Raw genomic sequence first — 23,885 nt, forward strand, 5'->3', positions numbered from 1 at the left:
AAAATGGCTGGAGGGCTGTTTGGCAGCAGCTGGTGGTTGCCTGGGGAGGGAGGTTTGCTGCTGCTCCGGTGCTCTGCAGGCAAACGCTGGGATCTCAAAGTGTCTTTAAATGTGCTGCGAGTTGCCTTGTATACCTGTGAGAAGCAACTGTGGGGAGGAGGCTGCTCCAGCCCAGGGCGATGGAGATGTGGCAAAGCACCTCCACGGACAGGGCCTGTCCCGGGAGCTGTGGATGCCCACGGCTGCAATTTATTGTCACTTGGGGTTGTGAATGGTGGGGGTGTCTCTTCTGCACCATTTATAGGGACCTCAGGATTCCTATGGACGAAATGTGCAGCTTCAGTGCAGGCCATGATACGATATATTCCCCTCTCCATGCCACGGGTTGTATGTGTTGGTGCAGCCACAGTTCACGCTGGTGTTGAGATCAAGAGCAGATCCTTGGACCTGCCCTCTGAAATCAGAGCAGGAATCTGGCAATGCTGCAGAGTGTGCAGATCTACAGCGGTGCTGCGGGTGGCAGGGCACATATACCACCTCTTCCTAGAGCTAACGCTATATTTACATCAAAATAAACCGGTAAAATGTAAAAGAATCTAGCTCCAGGCTCTTGCACTTCACTACAAACGCTTTGTCTGCCTTGGCTGACAAAACGCTCTTGGCTTTTGATCAAAGAAAACTAAGTGGAAGCTGTTTTTTCTCTTGATGTTAAGAAAGCTTTTGACAGAGAGAGTCCCTGCAAGACTAGTTAAGACGCACAGGCCCTGCGGTACGTTCTGAGAGCGCGCTGAAGGAAAATATGCAGAACAATGCCAGTATGAAATGATTCGTGCTGCGGAAAGCGCTGGATGTGCAAACAGCATCCTTAGGGCTGGCTGAGTGCTCCGGCTCTCGGGCTGCCTGGATGACAAGCTGCTGGTCACAGCTTTGTGCTACTTAGGACAAAGCCTTGGGGTTAAGCGGCTCCTTAGGTGGCGTTAGGAGAGCGTCAGATTGGGGGAAATACCTACAAAGTTTTAGTGAATCGTGTCCTCTGGCTGTCAGGTGGTGGCACTGTGGAGGGCTCACCAGGTAATCCCATCTCCTTCTCCTCTATGCAGTGCAATAATTAAGTGTGGCACAACTGCTAATTAAGGCCAGTTTGGCCTCATATTACCAAAACCGCTACAGCCACCTAATTAAAGGCTGTGCCACTGCACAGAGCCACCGAAGGGCTAAAGCCGAGCTGGGAAGCACCGGGCTACAAACTGTGCTGCTGTGACTCAGTAAGCGCCGGAGGGTTTGATTTTAACTTACAGTTTAGAAGTATTTTGGGGAAAGGGAAGCGTGTTGTGTTACCCAGCCCGTTACGGGCGGGATGCCGGGCGGGTACCGACCCCCGGTACCGCAGCGCTGGACGGGGCGGGGGCGGCTCCACCCGCCCATCCCGGCAGGGACCCGGCGGCGGGGCGGGGGAAGCTCCACCGGCCCCGTCCCGGCAGGGACCCGGCGGCGGGGCGGGGGAAGCTCCATCCCGGCAGGGACCCGGCGGCGGGGCGGGGGAAGCTCCATCCCGGCAGGGACCCGGCTGCGGGGCGGTGCCGCCGCCGCTCCCGTCACTACCGGCGGCCGCTCCGCCTCCCTTCCGCCTCCGTGGCCGCCGCCCGGCGCCGGGAGCCGCCGAGCTCCCCCGGGCGTGCGGCGCGGCGGCTGAGCCGCCCCCGGCCATGTTCCCCCGGGCGCCGCTCCCCGCCGAGCCCCGGCGGGACGAGTCCCGCCGAGCGGCCGCCGGTGGGCGCCGGCGGGCACGGGCGCGGGGCGGCGGGGCGGCGCTGCTGCCCTCCATGCTGATGTTCGCCGTGATCCTGGCCTCCAGCGGGCTGCTGCTCATGATCGAGAAGGGCATCCTGGCCGAGGTGAAGCCGCTGCAGCCCGCGGCGGGGGAGCCGGCGCGGCGGGGCGGGGATGCGGAGCCCCCCGGGGAGCTGGAGGCCGAGGTGCTGCGGGACGTCCGCAACCGGACGCTGCGGGGGCTGTGCGGGCAGCCGGCCATGCCCCGCAGCGTCTGGGAGCTGCCGGCCGGGCAGCGGCGCACGGTGCTGCGGCACCTCCTGGTGAGCGACAAGCACCGCTTCTTGTACTGCTACGTGCCCAAGGTGGCCTGCTCCAACTGGAAACGCATCCTCAAGGTGCTGGACGGGGCGCTGGAGAGCGTGGACGTCAAGCTGAAGATGGACCACAAGAGCGACTTGGTGTTCCTGGGGGACATGAAGCCGGAGGAGATCAGCTACCGCCTGAAGAACTACTACAAGTTCATCTTCGTGCGGAACCCCATGGAGAGGCTGCTGTCGGCCTACAGGAATAAATTTGGGGAGATCAAGGAGTACCAGCAGAGGTACGGGGTGGAGATCGTCAGGCGCTACCGCAAGAACGGGGGGAATTCGGCCGGCGACGACGTGACCTTCTCCGAGTTCCTGCGGTACCTGCTGGACGAGGAGGTGGAGAGGATGAACGAGCACTGGATGCCCATCTACAACCTGTGCCAGCCCTGCGCCGTCCGCTACGACTTCATCGGCTCCTACGAGCGCCTCAACGCCGACGCCAACTACGTCCTGGAGCGGGTGCGCTCGCCGTCCTTCGTCCGCTTCCCCGCGCGCCAGCCCTGGTACAACCCGGTGACGGCCGAGACGCTGCACTACTACCTGTGCAACACCCAGCGCCGCCTCATCAAGGAGCTGCTGCTCAAATACATCCTGGATTTCTCCCTCTTCGCCTACCCGCTCCCCAACATCACCAGCGAGTTCTGCCGGCAATGAGCTGCTGGGGGCGGCGTCGGGCGCGGGCTCCGCCAGGTTTGCCAGCGCAGCCGTCACTGTGCGGCACACGCTGCCGCCCGGCCCGTGGGACACGCTCGGCTGTGCATTAGCTCAGAGTTTATACTTTCCGAACACTCTTTATATAAGATATTATATATTGCCTTTGCTACTAGGATACTTTTTGTAGTCCCGATTTTAATGTGTACATATGCCGCTGACCTCAGCACAAGAGCTTTTGTATATCTATTTTGCTTTAAATGCTTTTTTATGGCACGGTATGGAAAACATCTGTAAGGAAATTGAGAAGTGGGTATATTTTAAATATTTTTCTGCTTTTTTTGTGTGTTTTGCACTACATAGTATGCAGCTGAATCGCAATTATGATTTAATGTAGAGGCTGATGTGCTAAAAATTAGCACTGTTAAAACCGGTCCTACATTAGACAGGGTAGTTTTTCAGGTATAATTAGAGAAAAGGCTTTTATAAATTAGGCCCTATTTATCCTCTATTTTCTCATCTGTAGGTGCTAGTTAGATGAGGCTGGTCTCTTTTCTGTGACAGTATTAGTACCTCTGGGTTTTCATTATTATATTATTATGAATTATTATTATTTACCGTTGAAATAACACTAGCGAAAATACTTTTGTGTGATTTTAAGGTTTGAAAGTACCAGCTATTTACCCAGCATTAGGTATCAGATGCAATATCAAGCCATAACAACTTGCTCTTTTCTGTCTCTCTGAATTAAAGCAGTGCGGAGTTCTGCCGAGATGAAGAAGTGCCCTGCTTCTTAGGGCAGAAAGCGAAGAGCAAAGCTCACAGCCTGGGGGGTGACCCCGCAAACCGCCCTGGGAACACACAGTGGCGGTGTGGGGATTACTCCTTCTTTTATAGATGTACACACTGTTTTTATAGCTGCTCCTATTTAATTATGACGGTTCAATGGCAGAAGTTGGGGAGATAATGTATAATGTCGTTCCTGGGAGGCTGCGCCCTCTTTTCTAATAAAGTTTTTATAGGAATGAGTCTGTTGCTTAGTGCTCTTCCTTTGCTATTAGTGTCTGTGTTCTCGGAAGGGCCTTCCGCCCTCGTGCCAAATCCTGGCATAAATCTGTGCCAAACAGGCAGTTCCCGCCCCGGATAATTTGTGATTTAGGTGCTGGAGCAGCGGTAACAAGTGGAGAAAGAAATGTGTTCCAGATGATTGCGCAACGCGGGCAATAGGATTTGGCAGCAAAATAGGTGCCGAATTCCTGTGGAATTGGTACAAGGCAGCTGCCGGCTGTGCCCTCACCTCCGCAGCCACCTGCCCCGCACAAAACGGGTTCCAATCTGGCTTTGCTCTCCTTGCGCCCCGGCTGAAACCTGCCCAAGTTCTGTCTGTCTGGAACGCTTGGTGCCCGGTGCTGGAGGGGCTGGAGATGTCCTGTCCCCAGCAAAGGCACCAGACGCCAGCTGGGAATCTGATTTCATTCCGTGAAACAGATGCCGATGGTGGGTGGGCTGAGTTTTAATTAATCCTGACCTTCAGGTCTCTGTAACTAGGACTAAGCTGGTTCGATTTTACTGCCTTTGCTGCTGCGAGGCTGAGGGAATGGCTCCTGCTTGTTTAGTGACTGGGTTTTTAATTAAATGTTTATTTTGCAGTAGTTTTAGGGGTTTGTGCCGCTTGTTTGTTTATCTGCTGCAGCTTCTGTTCTCTCTATTAAACCTTCTGTCTCTCGTCTCTTGAACCCAGTTTATTGCACACAGAAGGATTTTGCTTTTCTTTGGCTGTCTCTTGCTCCTTTCCTGGATAGCGTTGATCACCTTTTTCTCTTTAAATATAAGCAGAGAGCCTCCCACCTGCTTGGACCCTCCCGTAAGGAGGCTTTGATGCAGGCAAAACCCGCAAACCCTTTTCGCTTGGGCAGAAGTTTGTCCCATACTTGTCAAAAATGAGCAAGTGTGGCAAAGCCCCCGAAAGCTGAAGCGAGAGGCGTTGTGTCTCGTACCTCTAAACCTTGTGTCGAGGCTACGGGCTGCCTTTGGTTTCCTTTGCTGCAAGTCAGCAAACGGGAAAAATCCATCAGGTTTCCATTAGCGGTGCTTCATTTTAGCCATGGCCAAAAAGGATTGCCGAGGAGGAAGGGGAATTAAGGGAAGGGAAGGGAAGGGAAGGGAAGGGAAGGGAAGGGAAGGGAAGGGAAGGGAAGGGAAGGGAAGGGAAGGGAAGGGAAGGGAAGGGAAGGGAAGGGAAGGGAAGGGAAGGGAAGGGAAGGGAAGGGAGCCGCGTCCCTCGGCAGGTGGGTTGGCTCTTCCTTTCGTCGGCTATTTCTCTGGTGTGGGATAATGAGGAGTGAATTGCGGGGCTGGCAGCGGGTCCCTGCGGGCCGGGGGTCGGGGCAGCCCGAGGACAAACCGGGGAGCAAACACGGAGTTATCAGCTGTGCAGTTTAACCAAACTGTTGAACGTTTCTGCTCTCTGGTCTGTTCCAGCTCGGCAGCTCCTTTCTCCGCCTTTCGGTTGCAGTGACCCAGCAGGATAAAAAGGTGACCTTTTAACTTTTTCATTATTACATTTTATCACTTGAATGCTCAAAACTCCCCCAAATAATCAACGTGAGGTTTTGTCACTGCATTTCTTCCATTTGTTTTTTCTGGTTTGGTGTCGATAAATCCCTGCGGAAGCATGCCAGGGTGTGGGGAGTCAAATTCCACCTCGTTAGATGGACAGCTCCCAATTCCCTCTAAATTACCGCAATGTTATTTTATTTTAATTTGCCATTAGTCCCTTCTTAGTCTTCTTGCCTCAACACAAACACAAAGAAGCATTTTATGTATTCATTAGTTTTGTAATGTATGTGGGTGGGGGTTTATTCTGTGCCACGGTGACTCCTGGACCTGCCAATCCCTCCCCACCAAAGCTGAGAGGATCGTTTCTTTCCCCGCATCCTCCCATTGCTCCGGCCCCGTGGCTTTAACGTGGTGCTGCAGGGGGAATCGAGCGCTTTGTGAGTGCTGGCGATGAGCCGATGAGCCGGGACTGACGGCTTCGCTGCCCGTCAATCGGCGCCCGAGACACCCAGAGCCGCTAATTGGCTGCTAATTGCGAGGAAACTTGCAAGGTGTTATACAGATGCTTTAATCTCTTGTTTAGGAAGGCAAGGCCTGATGAATCTGGCGGTGAAAAGTCTCTGGTAAGGTCAAGTTCCCCGATTCAGTGCTGGCAGACACCGGGCGATGCGGCTGATCTGCAGGTGAGTGTTGTCCGCGGTCCGTCCGGGCTGCTGCCAACGGGCAGGAATGCATTGCTGTAGTTTATTGTGTTGTGTTAACAATGTGTGGAGAGAGGACAGGGGCATGAAATCCTTTTTCTCGGGGCTGTAATGACCCAGCATCAGAGGATGACTGTCCATTGCTGTGCGGCACCTGGTCCCCCGTGTCCCTCCTGTCCCCCGACATCTCACTTTGCCAAAAGGAAAAAGGTCCCAACAGCAAGTGAGCAGCATTTTCCACAGCCGGTTACGTTACCAGCTTCCTAAATTGTTGTAACTCACTGTTTCGGATGAAATCACAAATAATTTCTTATTTACGCAAGCATGCATTTGTGCTGTGCTCATTTCTGTGGTCTCTCGCCTCTAGAAGTTTTTTTATGATCAAGATGGTTTATCTACATACAAACCAAAAAAAAGGGTATTCTTTCCATGCACAAAGAACTAAAAATAAGCAATTGCAACCTGTTGTAATTGTTTTTTTTCAATTTGTTTCCTGGGTGGTTACTCGTAGCTCATCTGTTGTACTTGTGACCAATTTACTTGCTGGTGGCAAAGTCTGGCTAAGGTGATCCTCCCGTGAAGTGAAATGAGCTAATTGCAGGCAGGTGTTCAGTACTCTCAGCATTGTGCTTTGTCTGTAACGGGGGAGAACAGAAGAACCACTCTGGTTTTGGCGTTGGGAGCTGCCGCTTCGGTATTCCCCTTTGCACAGGTCACGATCCCTTGCTGTTTCAAAGATCTCTTTTACCGTGTCGGCTTGTTTATCGATTCCAGTGTTATTTTGCCTGAAAAGCCTCATTTCAGCATATCTGAAACCCATGGCACTGGGGTTTTGCAGTGCTGGGAATGGGTGTTGAAGCTCAGTGGTTTCGCAGACGCACAAGAAATGGATTTAACTGGGATGATGTGGGAGATCCCGGCGGGTCCCGCCCAGAACCAGCTCTGGCGATGAGCAGCACCGCTGAGCTGAGAGTCAGCACCTGCGACCGGTGTCTGAATTCCCGAGCCAGGCTCAGTGCCATCAGCCTCTCGCAGAGAGAAAAGCCTTTTATTGCAGTCCCGCTCCCTCTGGTCCCCAGGCCGAGCTCCAGCGCGTGTGTCAGGCTTTTCCTCTTTCCTGTGGGCTTTTTCCGATTGCTTCTGCAGAAATAACCAACTTCCCTGCCAGGCCCCGCCGCTGCAGTAAATGCATTAACGCTGGCAGCGGCTCCGCTGGCTGCTCGCCATGGCCCCGGCGCTGGCGGAACCCAGCTTCCCAAAGCACCGCGGCACCGTGCTCGGCTGCTCTAATGTAGTACAAGGCGTAACCCCAGCTTTGCTGCTGCTCTAATGTAGAACAAGGTGTAACCCCAGCTTTGCTGCTGCTCTAATGTAGAACAAGGTGTAACCCCAGCTTTGCGGCTGCTCTAATGTAGTACAAGGCGTAACCCCAGCTTTGCAGCTGCTCTAATGTAGTACAAGGCATAACCCCAGCTTTGCAGCTGCTCTAATGTAGTACAAGGCGTAACCCCAGCTTTGCTGCTGCTCTAATGTACGTACAAGGCGTAACCCCAGCTTTGCTGCTGCTGTAATGTAGTACAAGGTGTAACCCCAGCTTTGCAGCGCTCCTCCTTGTTTGCAGATGGAGCAGGATGACCACAGAGCGTCTCCTGCCTTTTTCACACAGAAGCATGAGCACCCTTGGGGTGGTTTTCCCATCATGGGCAGGACTTTGGAAGAGCCGAAAGAAAATGTCTCTAATGGACCTGCTGTGTCTAACGAGGCTGAGGCCTTTTGGTGCAGTCGGTGGTCCAGGCGTACCTGCTTGGGGCTTAGCAATAGCATCTTATGACAGAGGCTCTGAGAGCCCCTGATAAGCAGAGATTCCCCAGGGTTTTGATGACTCACACCTACAGATTTTGGATCAAAACTGAGCCAACACCCCATGGCCAAGGTAAATGGAGAGAGGCACTGTGAAAACACAACGAGCCGCTGTGTGAATCCCAGCAGTGCGTCCGGTTTGTCCCGGGAGCGTCTCCACTTCCTGCTGCTCGCTCTCGGCAGGTGGGTGTAAAACGTTTGACTGCAGGTCTGCTTTTCCGTGCAAGGCTTAGAGCATGTCCGCGTGCCACAGCAAGGCGGAGATCTGGGGAGAACCTCAGTGGTTTGTGTCGGTGCACTGCAGGCTCAGCTTTGACAGCGCTGCTTCCCCTCGGTGAAACGCACCCAGAAAGGCTGGGCCCGTGTCCAGGGGTTCCTGCCTCCCAAATGGGGTCAACACCCCGGGTTATTTTTCTGTTTAATTCACACAGAACAAGCCCCCGTCCTCTGGCAATGCAGGACTGAAGCTACGGCTGAAAATGCTGAGTTACAATGTGCTGGAGCGGCGTTCTGCTGTTATCTCAATATCAGGTGTCTTTCCTGTTTTGCTTTTGCTGAAATCGGGGTGTTTTGGAGAAAGAGAAAGCAAACGGGAGACAGATGTGGAGAATGAGCTGGAGCTGCCCCGAGTGCCCGCGGAGCCTGTGGAACCTGCAAAACCAAACCAAACCAAATGAAACCATCCACTGAATGAGAACATCCCAGAGGCTTTAGAGCCCTTTTGTGGGTAATGGTATCAGCAAAGATTTGCCCAGACGAAGGGGCTCCAGCATGGCTGTCAGGCACACAAAGGTCCCCGAAAGGACAGTGGCACCGTTGTGGGTGGCACTGTGAAAGGCTGCAGGGGAGGCTGGCATGTTCAAAGCGTTCCCTTTGCAAGGCTGCATTTCCCAGGGCTTTTTATTTTTGTCTTTACAGGATTACAATTTAAATATGCTTTAATTGCCTGGGCGGCACGGGGCTGCGCATCGTGCCGGAGCTGGGACACCACACGTGCTCGGGGCAAAGCTGGTTTCTTGGTTTTTCACGGAATTTTATGAAAGAGCATCGCGGCCGCGCTGGACCACTTTGGTAGGTGGTATTTGCTGATGGGAGCTTGGGCAATGAAAGAAATGGGAAAGAACAGGACACCTGTGGGTTCCTAAAAGCACTGGAGGTGTGTTCCCCCCACCCCGTCCAACATGTAGGGGTTGGCAGCTTGGAAAGGTGCTCACGGCAACCAGCAAATTCATATTTATTGCTGTGTCTCTGGTGGGGAGCATCAGGGCATGTGGGGCAAATGGGGATGTTAAAACCAGCAGCAACACAGGCACGTGGTGCCAACCCTGCTGGAGCTGCGGCTGTTTAACAGACTTGTAAGACACCTGGGTAATAGGCAATAGGCACCTGAGTAATAGGCAACCTGAGCTGAGGCAATTGAGGCTCGTTTGCAGAACTGCAGCTAAGCAGGGGAAGGGCCAGGCAGGGGGAGACAGCAAAAGCTGGAAGTGTGAAACTTTGGGGTAAAACATCTGGTTTATTGCCAGAAGCCCCTCCTGGCGGGGCAGGAGGCAGGTTTGTGTTGCTCTGCCCCGCTGTGTTTGCACAAAGAGCGGCCGAGCTGCCGGTCCCGCTCATCACAGCCCGTGGAGCTGGGGCCGGCTTGGCAGAAATTCCTGGTGTGGACGGGCCGATGGTGCCCCGGGGCAGCTCTGCAGGAATCCCCTGGAAACTGCGGACAATCCTTGAAATCATTAAAAAAAACAAATGAGGAAGCCTTGCAATAGCAAGAATGAGCCTTGCATCTTGTTTTAATGGATCTTTGAATGGTTGCAAGCAGCTTTCAGAGCAGTTTTGGCCCCTGATACTCCCTCCGGCAGCCGCCTTTGCAGAGATGCATCGTGGTCCTGTCCTGTGGTTCTGCATCTCTCCCGTCCCCACAGCTGCTGGAGCTGCTGCTTTTTCTGGGTCAGCGCATGCTTTCCAGGGGCTCTTGCTCGTTTTACTGGGATTGCTTTGTGTTTTACCGGGCTGCTGCATGTTTTACCGGCATCACTGCATATTTTTCTGGGTCTGCTGCATAGTTTATCAGAGTTACTGCATGTTTTGCAAAAGCCACAGCGTGGTTTAAAAGGTTGCTGCGTATTCTATTGTGGGCAGTGCATATTTTGCCTGGGCTGCTGCATCTTTCCAGCGCTATCCTACGTCTCGCCAGAGCCCCTGTGCGTTTTCCGCGTGTTGCTGGGCTTGCTTCACGTTGAACCAGCTCACTGCACACTGTGCCAGCTGCGCCGCCTGTGTTAGCAGGGCCACCCCACATTTCTGTAGGATCTCCACACATTTTACCAGATCGCTGCAGGTTTTGCCGAGTTGCTGTATATTTCCCCAAACCGGTGCCTTTTTCAGCGAGCCGCTTCCCACGGGTGCTGCACACACCACCCGCACAACCTCTCTGCTTGCGTCCCCCTGTCTGAAAATGTGTTTAGAGCAAACACGCTGCCCTCCCATGGGCTCCAAATTGCCCGATGCGAGGCTGTGTTGTGGCGTTATTTTCCCAAGGCCGGCGGGGCACGGGGGGCTCGGCGGGGGCTCTGCCGCCTGCTCCCCCCGTACACACACGGCCCCGGAGGCTCCAGCCAAACGTCCCATCCCGCAGGGATTGCTGGCGGGGAGCAATCTGGCACATAACGCGTTTAGAGGAGACTAATGTCTCGGAGCCACTGAACCATTTAATTGCCAATAAGTACAGCCTATGTGTAAATAATTATGGGGATGCAGAAAGCGTGTTATCTTCGGTGTAAGGAAGGAGGTGGTAGGCTGAGAACTCCCCGTGGCAAGTGTGTAAATGAAGGTTTCTTGTTAATACAGGAGGAATGAGCGTCAGAAAACCTGCCTGGATGTCTCGTGGTGTTGCTCTGGGCTCGGGGTGGCCCTGGGGGGTGACGGTCCCTGCACAGGTAAGAAGCACCGGGCTGTGCCCTTGGCTGAGTTTGAGGGTAAATCTGAAAAATTCATCCTTTTGCCAGATGAAGCTTTGTCCAGGCTCCTGTTGCAACCCAGCATGACTGTTGCAATGCCATTTTTTCCCTATTTTGGGAGCGTAAAGAGCTGCAGGGATCTGAATCCAAAATTGTGGACGTTTATCAGCATCACGGGCAGGCTGGCAGCAAACACACTTTCCCTTCAGGGCCCCCAGAAAATCTGCAGTGACCCTTCGTCCCCCTGCCCGAACAGCCGTGTCCCAGCTCCCGCTTCCCCCGGGCTGCTGTCACCTTCTCTTTCAAAGCCTCCTCTTTCAGGACATTGAAGAAAGCGTTCGCAGCCTGGGCTCGCTGGTGAGCTGACCCTCGCCTGGCCCGGCCCTGATGCTCTTGCATCCATCTCACTCAGCTTTTCATTTCGGTCAGGCCTGCCTGGGGCTAGTCGCAAGCAAACAAGCTCCATTTTGGCAAGTTTTGGGGCCAGATGCTTTTTTTCCCCCTTGTCTGTGTGTCAGAGTCCACATGCCCACATTTCTGTCATTCTAACTAAGCACATCCCTTCATCCTGTTGATTTCTGAATTCAGACACACCAGAGGTTTGGAGCGATACCTGGGGTGTGTGTGATGGGGATGTTGCCATGTTTGCAGCAGCAAAGCTCCCCCCGCCTGAAAACCTCCCCTGAGCGGCACCGGCACTTTGTACGCACAAAGTCTTTATATTTTCTGGAACGTGGGTGTTCTTTAGAGGTTTTCCTTTGAAGCAGTGGTGATGCAGAGCTGCTTCTGCGTCAGCCTCTCCATCCTTATCTCTTCCGTTAGGCTCTGACCTTGTTTATCAGGCGGGTCCAGTTTCCCTTTCTCCCCGCACTGGGGCTCCCAGGAAAACTCTGGCACATGGAGGAGTCCCCACCACCACCTGCACCCACGCTGCTGCATTTGTGTCTGCTAGATAAGCATTGCATTGTACAACTGCTGAGAAACACCCCAAAACCACACGGGCTTGTTTATGCCGTGACTTTGCATGCAAGGAGAGGGGCTTAAAATCAGTTTGCAGGGGAACAGAAACCATCCCTCCCAGGTCGGGGATGGATTTTGCCGAATTTCAGGTAGTTACAAGAGGCAGGTACAGCTGAACGGGCTCTGATGGTCTTCCCATGGCTCAGAGAAGAAGTGGGCACGTCCAGAGGCCAACATCTGGGCGGGTTTAGACCCCCCGAGCCGAGGCTGTTTCCACCCAGGTGTGTGGAAGCTCAGAGCCCAGCACCAGGTTTTGGTGAGGGGTGTATCTGTGTGTAAGCACAAGGCCTGTGCAGCGGTTCTTGCCGTGGAACCACGGCGCTGAAGCCGTCCCCATGCTCCACAGCGAGGGTGTCGCCAGCCGGAGCCCCCACTGCCACCAATGGAGGAGCCATCGCGGTCCAGCAATTTGGCTTTTCCCAGGGGCTGATGGGTTCCTATAGCAACGGGAGCCGCTCGCCGCAGCTTTCGCCTTCCTGACGATAAAAGCGCTCCCACTCGTTTTCTGAAATTAGTGCCGCTCACCCCACACGCTGCGGCGCCGCTGCGTGTCCACAACACGATCAGGTCCATCAGCAGCCCCTGCGCTGCCTGAAGCGATGACCCCCGGGTCTTCCTCATCGCCCTAAAAAGGGGGATATTAACATGCAGTAAAAGTGATGCTCTGGTTGTGGGGTTTTTTATGGGGGACTCTCCCATCCCTGCTCCATCTGTGGATTTTGGGAGACCCGCGGTGGTACCGAGCTGGGAGAGCTTTGGGGGAGAGCTCTGGGGACCGGCACAAGGTCACCCCATGTCCCATCACCAGCTTGGGGCAAAATGTAGAATTAAGTACGGCATACACCAGGTTTTTCTCTGAGAGAGGACGTGGTGAATGTTCAGCGTAATTAAGGAGCCTCTTGCCATCTGCCGGGGGAGCTGAATGGAGGGTAAACAAACTGAATGAAAAGTAAACTGGAGTTTAAGAAATCTTCATTAATTTGCTGCAGCAAGAGCTTGCTGTGCTTAAAGAAATTAAAATGTGAGCTCTCAAAATCATCTTGCAGCAAGCTAAGGTGGAGGAGATACCTTGGGAATATGTAGTGAGAGGAAAACGGGTACATTCATGAATCAGCTGCAGCTGATGATAATTCAGTAGCTCGGCACTGCTAAGGGATGCGGCGGTTCATGGAGAGGTAACGGCGGCGTGGAAATCCCCACTTTGCCCGACCAACGAGATCTGGGGCATTTCCCCGCTGCCCTTTCTGTGGTGCAGAGCATGAGTGGGATTCCGCTGGTCTGAGCTAAGCAGTAAAACCACTGAAAATGTCTGATTATTGGGTAAGGACCATGTGCCCGCTGGAAATTGGCACCTACCGAGTCACCAGCAATGATTTTGGTTTCAATCCTCAGAGGGTTTATCGTTGTAGGCTTGCAGCTTTGAATTAAACAAGATTATTTGTTTGAGTTAAGCAAAATAATTGTCCTGTCTCTTTGGCAATCAGGCTTTGAAGTGTTGGCAGAGGCGGGGAGGAGCATGGGCTGGACAAAGTCCATTTCGCAAGGCAGCAGAAGAAATAAAACCAGGTTATTCTATATGTTACCTCATAAGTTATAAACCCAAGGTGAGTGTTTGGATGCTGTGATGCTGGGCAGGTGTTTTGCCTGCACATGGTGGTTGATTTTGGAAGGTGATGCTCCACAAGCCCCAGGCGAGCCCTGCCAAGGGCTGAGCCGTGACGGTGCCCACGGTGGCTCCAAATACACCCGGCAAAATGAGGAGGAAGGAGCCAGTGGTGGGTAGAACAGCTCGTCCTTAGAAGGCTGCTCTCGGTCACCTCTTGCATGTCGTGCTTTTGTTCTCCTCAAGGTGTAAGAGACATGGAACGTAGTTTACACAAGGCGCAATTTTAGTGTTGGGAGAGCAATCTCTGCATGCAGCATCAGCTCCATCCTCTGCCATCTGCCGTGCTGCTGTCAGAAAAAGCAATAGTTCGTCTTTGTCAGCTCTTTAACTGCCCTGGTTTTGTTAAAAAACAAGTTTCTCTTTTAGTGAATTTGCCTGTCAGCTAAAGCTTTCATATTAGCTGCATTTTCCTGGAGAACCAGACACATGTTTTGGTAAACCTAGCAATGGAATGCAGACTTGTTGATAAGCATGGATGGACATCTCCCGAGAGGGACAACGAGAAACAAGTGACCAAGCAACTGACCAACTGTGTATAACATTCCATTCACGTGAATACTGCATATAAAAGTGGGAGATCACGAGGATCTCGTCCCTTTTGCCTTTTGCCTTTTCCCTTCTGCTTATGGCCGACATTAGCAGAGGACCTTGCTAGTCGTCCCTGTGAACTGAGCCCTAGTGACAGACTGAATCCAGCTCCGGTTGGCTTCAGAGTCCAGTCCAGGACTTTGGCTGCCGGCTCTGCAGTTGCTGAGACTTTCAAGATTATTTTTGTATATTTTGTATTATTTTCTCTATTCTTATTAGTAGCATTAGTAAAACATCTTCAGTTTTTCCAACTCTCTTCTCTCTGTCCTTCTTTCACTCCCGATCACCTGTCCTGAGTGGGAAGGGGGGAGAAGGAGGGGCAAAAGGGGGAAGAGGGAGGGGGAAGAGGAGGTTCACAATACATCTGCCAGGGTTTTATTGTCACCCCGCAATCTTAACCCTCGACATTAACCCTGTTTGTTTTAAACAACCAGAACATGTATGGCGTGGGGTCGGCCACCACGTGTTCCTCCTTGAGAGGTGGGTGAGAGAATGGGGCTGAAGGGACCTGGAGGTGACGAGCGTCTTGCAGCAGCAGCAAGACAAGCAATTGCGGTTTTAACGAGGCTGGGGAAAAGGCTTTGCCTGGAGCCAGCTCTTCGTCTGGGAAGAGATTTTCTTTTTATCACTCCTGAAATTACAGTTGATGCGAACACGGCTCTGAATGTTTCATGAGGCAGGAGGAGGGGGATTCCTGGGTGAGGCGGGGGAGCCGACCGCGGGCGAATGGTCGGCAGCAGAACAGCCATTTAACCGGGGCGTCGGAGCTCCCTGAGAACAGGGTGCCCCTCGGACAGCAGCTCGCTCGGGGTGCGCCCGAGGGCTCCGGGGGCTGCCAAGAGCTAGATGTTCAGCATTTATCTACTCAGGAAAGCCAAACTGCTTTCGGTGGGTTCGATGTGCTGTCTGTGTGTATACTGCTTATGAAAAGGATTATTAATTAAGGTTGGTTGGTTTGTTTTTTGCTGGGAAATGCTTCTGTGATAGGGCTTTGCTGGAGCTGCTAGGACCTTTTTTTACAAGAAGGTTTCCCTCTACCACCAGTCATCTTTCATACCTGCAAAATGTCAATTAACCCTCCTAATCTCGTCTGAATAGAGGAACAGCTTCAAAAGGGAGCTGCTACTTGATAAAGACACAGGAAAGGATGGGTTTGAACAAAAAGGTGGGTAAAAGCGGCTCAGACCGGGACCCCCAAAAAACCCCAGGAGGAGTGACAGGGCTTGGGAGGAGCGGGGAGCGCTCCTGCTCGCTGTGCTGAGCGTCCTGATGATGCTCAAACCCTGGTGACAGCACTGTAACCGCAGCACCACTGGGGACACCCAACGCTTGTACCCACCCAACAATGTTTGTACCCACCCAACAACGTTTGTACCCACCCAACAGTTGTACCCACCCAACAGTTGTACCCACCCAACAACGCTTGTGCCCACCCAACAGTTGTACCCACCCAACGCTTGTACCCACCCAACAGCGTTTTCCTGAGTCCCTTCCCCAGCTTTTAGATCTATACAAAATCCCAGTTGCTCCCAAGGCTTTGCTGGATTGGAGGTACCTATGGGAGATGCTATGATGGTTTAGTTGATTGGGATTTCAGCAGCAGCGCTGGCCCTTTCACAGCTCACCCTGCCGATGCAAGATGTTGGCTGCCTGCCGAAAAGATGACGCCGATAATATTGATGGGGAAAAGCGAGGTTTGAGATAAGGAACGAAGACGTGTTAACATCTATCTGCTAAGCGTGTTGCTCGGTCTGCAATGTGTTTCTTGTCACCCAGGGAGTGAGGAGCTGGATTTGCTGTGGCAGCTCTGGTATCTAACAGCCATTTCAAGAATATCGACACCAGTGGTTCCCGAAGGAGATGCTGTGACCCCAGGGAGCACCAGGGCAGCTGCAGATGATGGGAAAATCGCTGATCCGGTGCCTGTTCATCCCTCTGCATCCCTGTTCTGCAGCCGTCCCTGCATAACAGCATCTCCTCCGAGGCTGCATGAGTCGCTTTGCCGAGAGCCCGTGTCCGGAGGGGCCAGAGCAGAGGGCCAGGTGTATGGGGATTGCAGAAGAGCGGGCGAGGAGGGGAAAGGTAAACACGCTCAAGCGACCCGCAGCTGGGGTATAAAGAAACACATACATCACATGAACTGTTTTACTGACCTTGTGTGCTTGACAAGCAGAACCTCTGTGTTAGATAACATAGGTCTGAGAGAAACCCTGCGGTACCTTGTCATGTCTGAGGTTCCTGCTTTCTTTGGAGAAAGAGCAGAACACAGCAAGAGGCTGTGTCTGCTCTGAGCCTTGAAATACAGGCGAGCATAGCCAGCCTAGTGATCTTCCAGCAGGGCTGAACTGACCAGCGCCTGCATCCCTGCTGGTGTCACCTCTGCCCGGGAGCTTAGTTGCAGCCTTGGAGGTCCCCCAGTAGAGAGGTGACTAAAATAAAGCTTGCTCTTTGCAATGCGTTGGTGGCCTCTGGCTCTCTTGGGACGTGCCTGCGCTGTGCACACGCAGGCCAGGGGAGCGTGTGCTGTGGGGCCGGGGCGGCTGCGCAGCTCGCGCAGGGCTGTCCCGCGGGACGGGCGGGACGCTGGGCCGGGAAGGCGGCGGGAGCGGAGCGGCTGAGCCTGACCCAGCATCCCCCGCCGCAAACCGTGACTCATCTCTCCGCGGGGTAAATTACTTCTTATTCGTGTAGACGCAGGAGCGCTCGGGTCTGCCAAGTCCCACAGGGCCTGGCAGGGAGCAAATTGCTGGCAGAGGCGCTCCACAGCGAGGTGGTTTCAAGCCAGTTTGGCCGGTGATGTCAGCTGGGCAGAAACGGGGCCAGCTGGCTGCTTTTGGGGGGATCTCCTGGAAACTCCAGCTCTTGTGCTGCCAGAGCCTCTTGCTCGAGACCCTCGCAGCCCTTCCAAACTGGGGGCTGGAAAGACAAACAAGATGTTGTGGTTTAAATATGACTCTTCCCTCTTTACCTGCACTAGATGGGGAGAAATGACACCAAGAAGCAGGTGCCGGTGGCTGAGGAGTGAGCGTCCAGGCTGGCACTGATGCTGGAGCAAAGGCGGGAGCTGAGGCTGTGCCAGGACACCCCATCACTCACCAACACACCCCCCCTGCTCCAGCTGACACGTCACTTGGCTGTTCTGGCATCCAGGGGAGCATCGCAGCCCGGCTCCGTCTCTGCGGCCACAGCCGCCGCGTGCAGAGCACAGGAGACGCTTGTTCTGCAGCGCTCGCCACTCGTGGTTAACAAGAGAGTCAAACCGGAGCTCAGGGCTGGAAGAGTCTTTAACACAAAGCAGCGGCTCATCAAACAGAGCGGGGCTGGACGCGGAGCGGGGACGGAGCGGGAGCGGGATGTGCTAACGTGCTCGGGAGTCAAGTTTGAGAACAGAGAACAGAGCCCTTGGGAAGGGGGCTGGGGAGAACAGCCTTTCTGCCGGGAAAAATCATCACCGGAGCCCTGAGCTTGCTGTTAGCCAAAAGAGGTGAAAACAAGCCTGTTTTGCTCATGTACGTGTTGCAAACCTGCCTCTTCAGCTGGAACCAAGACCTGAGAAGACAGAGACGGGCACAGTTCGTATGGCCCGTGAAATCTCTGCTTACACAGAAATGTGACGGTGATTTCGCACAACCTGCCCAGGAAATCAGCGATGAAGGGATCCCTGGCTAGAGCCATAATGCTATTATTGATAAACAGGGTAACAAAATAAATTGACATGTCCTAAGAATTTTCCAGCCAAGTTCCTCCATGAGAAGAGATTTGTCCGCTGGCCCCAGTTGAGCAGAGGAAGTTCTTTTATCGGCTGTTTTGTCAACTGCAGTCGCCTCCGCCACCGATGACATCAAGGCAGAACCGGCATAGCAAGGGGGAAAGCTAAAACCAGTGGAAAATTACCAGGCTAATTTTGTTTGCTGTGCCTGATTGGAAGACAAAGGAGGAAATTTCCAAGAGGCGATTCAGTACACATGAAAAAAAATCAGTGATCCTTCATGTACATTTATAGCTAATGCTACATCTCAATTTATTCCAAAAGGCAGAACAAAGGATTTCATCATTTGTGGCTGTGGGAGAAACCTGAATGATAATCAAATAATGGTAATAATACCTGGCATGTATGTAAGCTCTTTCAAATTGTAAGCTCTTTCAAATTATAATCTCTCGAGTGCTTTCTAAAGAACAGCACCATAATAAATAATATTATCTTCCTCTTAGAGCTTTAGACATCTAAACAGGCTGAGGCTGAATAGCCCGGGCCCTGGCTGCTGTTGAATCCCTCTGTGGGTTTGTGGTTTTGTGTTCCCCCTCGGCAGGTCTGTGGCACTGGGAACCCCCTTGGCAATGCCGTTCCTGCTTTGTTAACAAGCAGCGTTGGCACCCCGGGTGGCTGGGGTGAGGATGGAGCCACCAGCTCACCGGGGTGGAGGGCGGGCACGGGGGACAAAAAATGGAGCAGCTCAAAACAGGCAGGTGATTAAATTCACTAATTACCATCAATTTAAGGAGGATCATGTGAGCAAAAAGGAGCTGGCAATCCACCCTCATGCAGTGTTACCAGTTTCCGAGGCAATGACGATAGATCTTGGATGCTCCTGGGCCACGTTCTGGCCACCACATCTTGGTAGAGGAGAGCGAGGTCTTTAAATACCGATGTCTAATATGCTGGGAAAGAGCTCCCTAACTGCGAGGGTTTCACCCCAAGGAGTACCTGCCCGAGGTCCCGGGCCACCAGCACTGAAATGTCTTGGGTGTCGGAGAGAACAAGCTTATCTATCAAAAATACTGTCCTCAGCTGAGAAGTGGGTCATCTTGTACCTCGTCTCAACCATTAAAAAGAGCTTAATCTCAGTGTCTGAAATTAACCGAGACACAGCAATCAAAAATTGATTGGACATTTGCAACGTGCAAAGACTTCTGACTCGGAGATCTTCATCTCTTTTACCAAAGGAACTGATAAAAAATTTAAGGAGGATGCGCATGTGTTCAAGACTCTCATGTTAATTAAAAAACCTCTTCAGCTGCCCAACTTTGGGCTAATTTAGAACCTCTCTAGCTCCAGACAACAGGCTGTTATTCATAAGCAGCTATTTGTGGGTTGTTGCTGAGACCAAGAGCAATACCAAGCTGGCAAGAGCCTGGGCCATCACCCGCATCCCAACCAGCTAGAGGGTTCGCAAGGAGGGAACGGGCTTTGCAGAAGATTTGGCAAAAGTCTTAATAATGGAGGGTGGTTCAAGACAATTATCCCTTTTATACCCACTGGCTCTGGTGGCAACGCTCTGCAGAAACAGCCTTCAAACATGTTTTTATCACCCATTTGTCTAATTTACTTGCATTAAGTAAACAAATTATGTTCTTCTTTTTATATCCAGTTTCTTCGAATCAGCGACTGTGGCTGCTGGATTTCTGCGTTTTGCTGCGTTTATTCTCAGAAGACGCTGGGGTCTGAGCTCACCCTGGCTGAACAGTATTTCCCCATTTCCTGCAGGTAATTTGGAGACATGAGCAAAACATCTCGACAGGGAACCTGGGGGTGGGAACCTGTTCTCCTGGTGCTCAGTAACTGCAAATTCTAGTTTAGTTTGGAAAAGTGGAAGCGGAAACCTCGTGCTCTTTGTAGATCCAATTCTCTAGGACTGATAGATGTGTTTTCTAAAAGGTCCTGCAGACACGTAAATGGTTTCAGGTTGTGGGGGTGAAAGGCTGGTGGGTCCCCACCTCATCGCATTAGCGCCTCTGAGCCCCAGTCAGGGAAAAAATAGGCCAAGAAGAGCCATTTAGGGCAATTTAAAGGGTTTTAATTAAGAGTGAAGTAATAGAGCTTGCGATGGGAGGAAATTAAGAGAGAAAGAATCGATGCTGGATAAGAGCCCGTGATTTCCTCCAGTGCTGCTGTTTGCAAGGAGGACTAATAACCCCGGCACAGAGGAAAACCGCCGTCCTTTTAGGTCAATTAGCGCTAAGCGGGAGCAAACAGCAGGAAGGCTGGACAAACCCCGGCCAAACCCGCGCGAGGGAAGGGCCGGATCCTGCCCCCAGCCCTCCCCTTTTCCAGATTCACCTGCTGCCTCTTTATAGGTACAAGATCTTTATAAAGCGCAGGTTCTGTGAACTCTGACCATGCTGTAGATGCCTCACGCACAGCCTTGAATTTAGAAGAGGCTTGATTTGCCTTGGAAACTACAGGGAAATTGTTATCAGTCGGTGAAATGAAAAAGAAAAGGCACTTATTGAAGAGGGACCTCTTCTCTTCATTTATTGGTCTGAACAATTGGGGGGATGTTATTCTCTCATAAGAAACTTGCAGGGAATCGTCCTGCATTTCTCAGCAGATTTTGGGAAGGAATAGGTTTGCATCTCTCAGATCTTAGATGAGACCTTGAGCAAACCAGGTTCAGTCCATAACCCCCCATGGCTAAAAAAGCCTCATTCTGGCTCCCGCAAGCCCCGCTCTGTATGAACCCCCCTTCTCGATGGGGTTTTGCAGGTTTTGTTCCCCACCACAAGCAGAACCTGCATCTTCTGTCGCTGCTGCCTCTGTCCCTTGTTGTGGTTCTTTTTCTAGTGTTCAAAGAAACAATAATTGAAGCCGATGGGGACTCAGAAAAAAATAATTGAAGCCGATGGGGACTCAGGGCACTCAGAGAAGGAAATCAGGGCTGAGGCTGCAGTGAATTCCTTATTTAAGACTTTACATCACAAATGCTCGGATGCTTTGGTTTGTCTTCCTCTGCATCTTCAGCCAAAGGTCAGAAAGATTTGGGTTTCACTCTTGTTTGCCCAGAGCCCAGCTCGTAAAGCCCTGAGCACTGTTCAGTATTGCACACGGCTGGTGTTCCCCAGCCCGCCCCGTCCCATGGGGGAAACAAGCTGGGTAAGATCCAGCGAAGCTTCCTCCCCCTGCCCGGAGCGGCAGCCAGAGCCGGGGCCGTCTGCCGGTGACGGGTGCTGCAACCTCACCCGCCCCGAGGTGACTTTGACTCGGAAGGGACGTTGGTGCTTTGGGGCGCGGGTCCCACAGACCCAGCAGGACCCAAATCTCGTCCCCAGCTTCTTCATTGAAAGCAGCAAAATAAAAACTCCCCTGTCAGTGGGTACGTCCAGGCTTTGCGAGCAAGGTCTTGGCGTCGCTGGGGGCTGGAGGGGTCAGGAGGGCTCCGACCCCGCCACTGGCAACGGAAGAGGCAGGAAAAAGCTGAACTGGGGAAGGGGAAGGGAACAGTCACCCATATCCCCTGCCCAAGGGACTGTCCCAGGGCACCCGAGCTCCCGCAGAGCCCCCTGAGCACCCATGGGCACCAGAAACCCCCTCTGATCACCCCACAGCATCTCAATAGTGAACCATTGGGGTATTTCAAATCCAAACCATGTGCAAGCCACACAATACGCTGGTATTAATACCTATTGCAAGGTTGGATCGATACCCCTGGCTGCTTTAGCTCCCTTTTGCAGCAGCACTGCGGGTTTTTTATAGTTATTTACTCTTCCACTTTGCTAAGGATTTGTGTGTTTTTTCCTCGCAGGCTTTGAGCCGGACTTTTTCTTGTGTAGCAAAAAGCTTTTAAGCCATGTGGCAAAATAAACTAAGCCATGCAATGGAGGAATAACGATGCAAGGAGCTCCACGTTTCTGTTCAAACAGGAGTCAGAAAACAGAAGATGAAAAGCCCCGTTTACATTCCTGTTTGTACTGTTTGATGTCAGCTGCAGAATTCAATTGGAACAAACAACCTTTTAAATGATCTAGAAAAGATTCTCATATATTTGGGTTTTATTTTTGCTATCGATTCACAGGCAGCCGTTGCCTTTGGCAGAGAAACTGTGTTTGCCGCGTCCCCGAGAGCTCAGCTTTGCAAAGCCGTGGGAAGCGCCCGCAGAACAGGAGCTCGGCAGATCGTCCGTCTGTCCGTCACATTCCATTTCAGTGCCGTCTGTCTCCCAGGAAAACGTTCTCCATGGGTCCAAAATCAGAGCTGCCGGCAAGCAGGCGGCCTCGTCCCAGCCCAATGGCTTCCGAGAGTCAAAATCCCAGGGGAAAAACCTGTTTAGTTTGAAATACGCTGATTTTGAAAAGTAGTCATGAGCACTTTACCCATTCCTACCTGATTCACCCTCATTAGAGGCATCCTTTGTGTTCCACTGCCTGACCGCGGCTCAGCTGCCTGATTGAAAGGGACTGGGTGACTTAATCACTTTGCTTATTGTTTCTGCAAGCTAATTAAAGGTAGAAATGACTGTACCAAGCAAGAGCCGCCCGGTGCCAGCCGGCAGCAGTTTGTGTTGGCCACGGCCAGCACTGGCCTGAGGAATCCCCGCTGGGCTTTGGCAGGCAGGGCGCCTCCGCCAGCACTCAGTCCCGGCTTAGCAGAGATTTACTAGCCAGGCCCATTTTCCCACTGAAGCTACAAGAGGCGGAAATGCTTTTAGTCCCTCCAGGCAATTTTGCACCTTCCTAATACCTCTATCAAAAACGCCAAATGGAGAAAAAGCTCCATTTTGCCCAGGCTCGTGAAAGACGGGACGATGGTTCCTGCCCTTAGACCCTCAGAGCTCGTCTCGATGCCACAGAGCACTGGAGGCTTTAAAGTGGTGCATGCTGCAGAGAAATCATCTGGAATTTGCCCTGTTGAATAGGAAACCCCACAGTTCAACCCTGAAAAAATCCAGCTTACATTTACCAGCATTAAAAAAAATGGCTTTTAAGCTTGATTACAGTTTTTTTTTCTAGGTTCTTATGTCGCCTACTGACATTCTGCTATCGCTTTGGGTTTGATCTCATTAACGTGTAAGTTTATGGCATGAAAATATGCCCCGAGATTTGGGTCTGTGCCTTTCCCTGCAGCCCTGGCACTTCTCCCTTGGTCCTGCAGCTCGTGCCATTTGCTCCGGCGGCTGCGGCGCTGGCACCGGCCCGGCCCCGTGTCTGAGCGCGGCTGCTCTGCGGGTGTCACCCGTCCTGCGTTCACAAGCCAAGGCTGGTGGTTTGGGAGCCGAGCTTGCAGCAGCAGCTGCAGCAGCAGGGGCGGGAGGGGGGCAGCTGGAGCCGAGGGATGATGCCAAAACCAGAGAGAATGGGATTTCCCCGTTTTCCCGTCCGCCCGCAGCGGCTGGTGGGGCCCACGCGTTGGGCAGCGCTGCCCCAGGTGTGGGGTGCAATCCCCAGGGCAAAGCAAGGCTGATAAAAGGTGCCATCGCGGTTCGACTGGCCGTGCCCGCTCGGTCAATGCCCTTCAGCTCCATCCTGAGCTTCACCTGAAGCAAAACCATTTCACTTGGGGGTTAACTGGTTCAGGTGAGGGTGCGATGACTTTTTAAAAGTAAGAAGCAGATTTGCTGGCACATATGAGGAGGACTGAGAGGCACGTGGCTGGGGGAGAAGCTGTGGGTCTGCAAAGCCGCGTTGGCCCGAGCAGGCAGGGCATAGACAGGTACGGGGTGTTTGTAGCACTGGAGCAAGAAATCAAAGTGAATAAAAGCACATCTTCAGTCATTACCTTGTTGGACATGCACATTAACCTTTTCTTTCCAGCCAGAGCTCTCCCAAACCCGGAGCCACCTTGTTTTTCCAGCCCCGATCTCAGACCGACCCCCAAGGATCTGCCATCGCCAGTGACAGCGACAAACGCATCTGAATTGATGGGCTTCCCAGGAGGCGATTAAGCCGCAGTGAGGATGGCTGATTTTTGTTGGATTCGAATCAATACAAACACACAGCCTGAGCTTTTTAAGCCTTTATTAGAGGGGAG

At 52.6% G+C, this 23,885-nt stretch overlaps 1 protein-coding gene and 1 long non-coding RNA gene across 2 annotated transcripts; both read left to right on the forward strand.

Moving 5' to 3' along the window:
• Window positions 1-1,607: 1,607 nt before the first annotated feature.
• On the forward strand, window positions 1,608-3,820 carry CHST14 (carbohydrate sulfotransferase 14). The gene has a single exon (XM_005516055.3). It carries the CDS (start codon window positions 1,707-1,709, stop codon window positions 2,793-2,795), a length of 1,089 nt encoding a protein of 362 aa, XP_005516112.2. The 5' UTR covers window positions 1,608-1,706; the 3' UTR covers window positions 2,796-3,820.
• A 3,324-nt stretch (window positions 3,821-7,144) lies between these two features.
• LOC110364214 (uncharacterized) lies at window positions 7,145-14,394 on the forward strand. Its single transcript, XR_010473191.1, has 3 exons — window positions 7,145-8,095; window positions 8,344-8,983; window positions 10,760-14,394. It is a non-coding gene; the product is annotated as an uncharacterized LOC110364214 (long non-coding RNA).
• The last annotated feature ends 9,491 nt before the right edge of the window (window positions 14,395-23,885 follow it).

Source organism: Columba livia, chromosome 5 (assembly GCF_036013475.1).
Source record: "Columba livia isolate bColLiv1 breed racing homer chromosome 5, bColLiv1.pat.W.v2, whole genome shotgun sequence".
NCBI lineage: Eukaryota > Metazoa > Chordata > Aves > Columbiformes > Columbidae > Columba > Columba livia.